We start from the raw sequence: 1,347 nt of genomic DNA on the forward strand, positions 1-1,347 counted from the left end.
GGTTCCCCCTCCGGAGCCGCCGTCCCTCGGATCGCACCCCCGTTTTGTCAACACCACCCCCACACCCCCTCTGCTCCCCCACTTCTCTCTAAAACGCGACGATGGCCCGAGTCCAGGCTCCCAGGCTCGCCAGCGCCTGCTTGCTGCACAGCTGCCCGTTGAGGGGCTGCTCCGAGTCCGCCTGCTGCCGGCTCACCAGCCCCGTGAAACCGGAGCCGAAGATGGAGATCAAGTTGGAGATGTTGGAAGAGTCCTGGGGGTGCTCGGCGCTGTACTCCTCGAAGCGGGCGCGTTTGGTGCACGGGGCGAAGGGGGGGCCGCCCGCCACCCCGCCTCCCCCCGGCTCCCCTTCCTCCACCCCCTCCTCTTCCTCCTCCTGCCCCGGGTAATACTTGCGCTTGGTGCCGGGCGCGGGCGGCGGGGAGGCGAGCCCCGGTGCCGGCTGGCAGCAGCAGGGGCACTGCGAGCAGCAGTCCTGGTGCAAGTACCCGTTCTCCACCGTGGTCACGACGTGAGTGTCCAAATCCAGCACCGTGGTGCGGCTGCTACAGTGCGGGGCCCCGCCGCTCCCGAAGTCACAGCCGGCGGCGTAGAGCAGCCCCGGGGCCGCGCTGCCGCCGCCACCGGGACCGGCGCTGCCGGCGGCCCGGTAAAAGCCCGGGGACGAGTCTCTGCAGGGCGCTCGCTGCAGCTCCGGGGGCGCCGCGCACACCGGCACCTCCAGCAGCTCCGCGCCGCCCCGCGCAGCCCCGCAGCTCCGCGCCTCGCGGTCCTGCGTGTCGGCGGGCAGCGGGAGCGCCGCCAGCTCCGGCGGGGCGGCGGCGGCGGGCGGCGGGCAGGCGGGCATGGCGAGGAGCGGGGCGCCGTCGGGGTAGTGCTGCTGGCGGCGGTAGAGCTCGGCGTAGCGCTCGCTCAGGTAGAGCTGCCGGGCGTTGCGGAGTACATAGGAGACGAGCAGGTTCTTGTGGAGCTTGATGCCGCCTCGCTGCGTGCGGGAGCTGTGGATCTTCCGCAGGGAAATACTGATCAAACTCTGCGCATCGAGGGTGCACTCCATCCTCCTCCGGCCCCTCAGCATCGGCTCTCGCCGCCCGCGCAGCCAGGCACCCCGGCCCGCATCCACACGGCAGCCGGGCGGGTGCGGAGGGTCGTAAGGAAGGAGGATAAAGAAGCGGGGGGGAGGGAATAAAGGGGAGGGGGGGAAGGGGAAAAGGGGGGACAGAGCCTGAGGTCGCTGGAGAAGGGGAGGAAATAGAGAGGGGTGTCTTCAGGGGGCGGCCAGCGGCGGGAGCAGCGCGGGCATCGCCGGGGGCTCCCGCTGCTGCCGCCGCCGCCGCCGCGCTCCGA

General features: G+C 72.0%; 1 protein-coding gene across 1 annotated transcript in view; it reads right to left on the bottom strand.

The window, feature by feature from the left end:
* Window positions 1-36: 36 nt before the first annotated feature.
* IER5L (immediate early response 5 like) overlaps window positions 37-1,347 on the bottom strand; it is a 1,630-nt gene continuing 319 nt past the window's right edge. Inside the window, exon 2 of the mRNA XM_057374614.1 lies at window positions 37-1,234. Coding sequence (XP_057230597.1) covers window positions 89-1,078 — 990 coding nt within the window. The 5' untranslated portion in view covers window positions 1,079-1,234 and the 3' untranslated portion in view covers window positions 37-88. The remainder of the gene's footprint in view (window positions 1,235-1,347) is intronic.

Source organism: Malurus melanocephalus, unplaced genomic scaffold, assembly GCF_030028575.1.
Source record: "Malurus melanocephalus ecotype Western Australia unplaced genomic scaffold, MMel_1.1 scaffold_230, whole genome shotgun sequence".
Lineage (NCBI taxonomy): Eukaryota > Metazoa > Chordata > Aves > Passeriformes > Maluridae > Malurus > Malurus melanocephalus.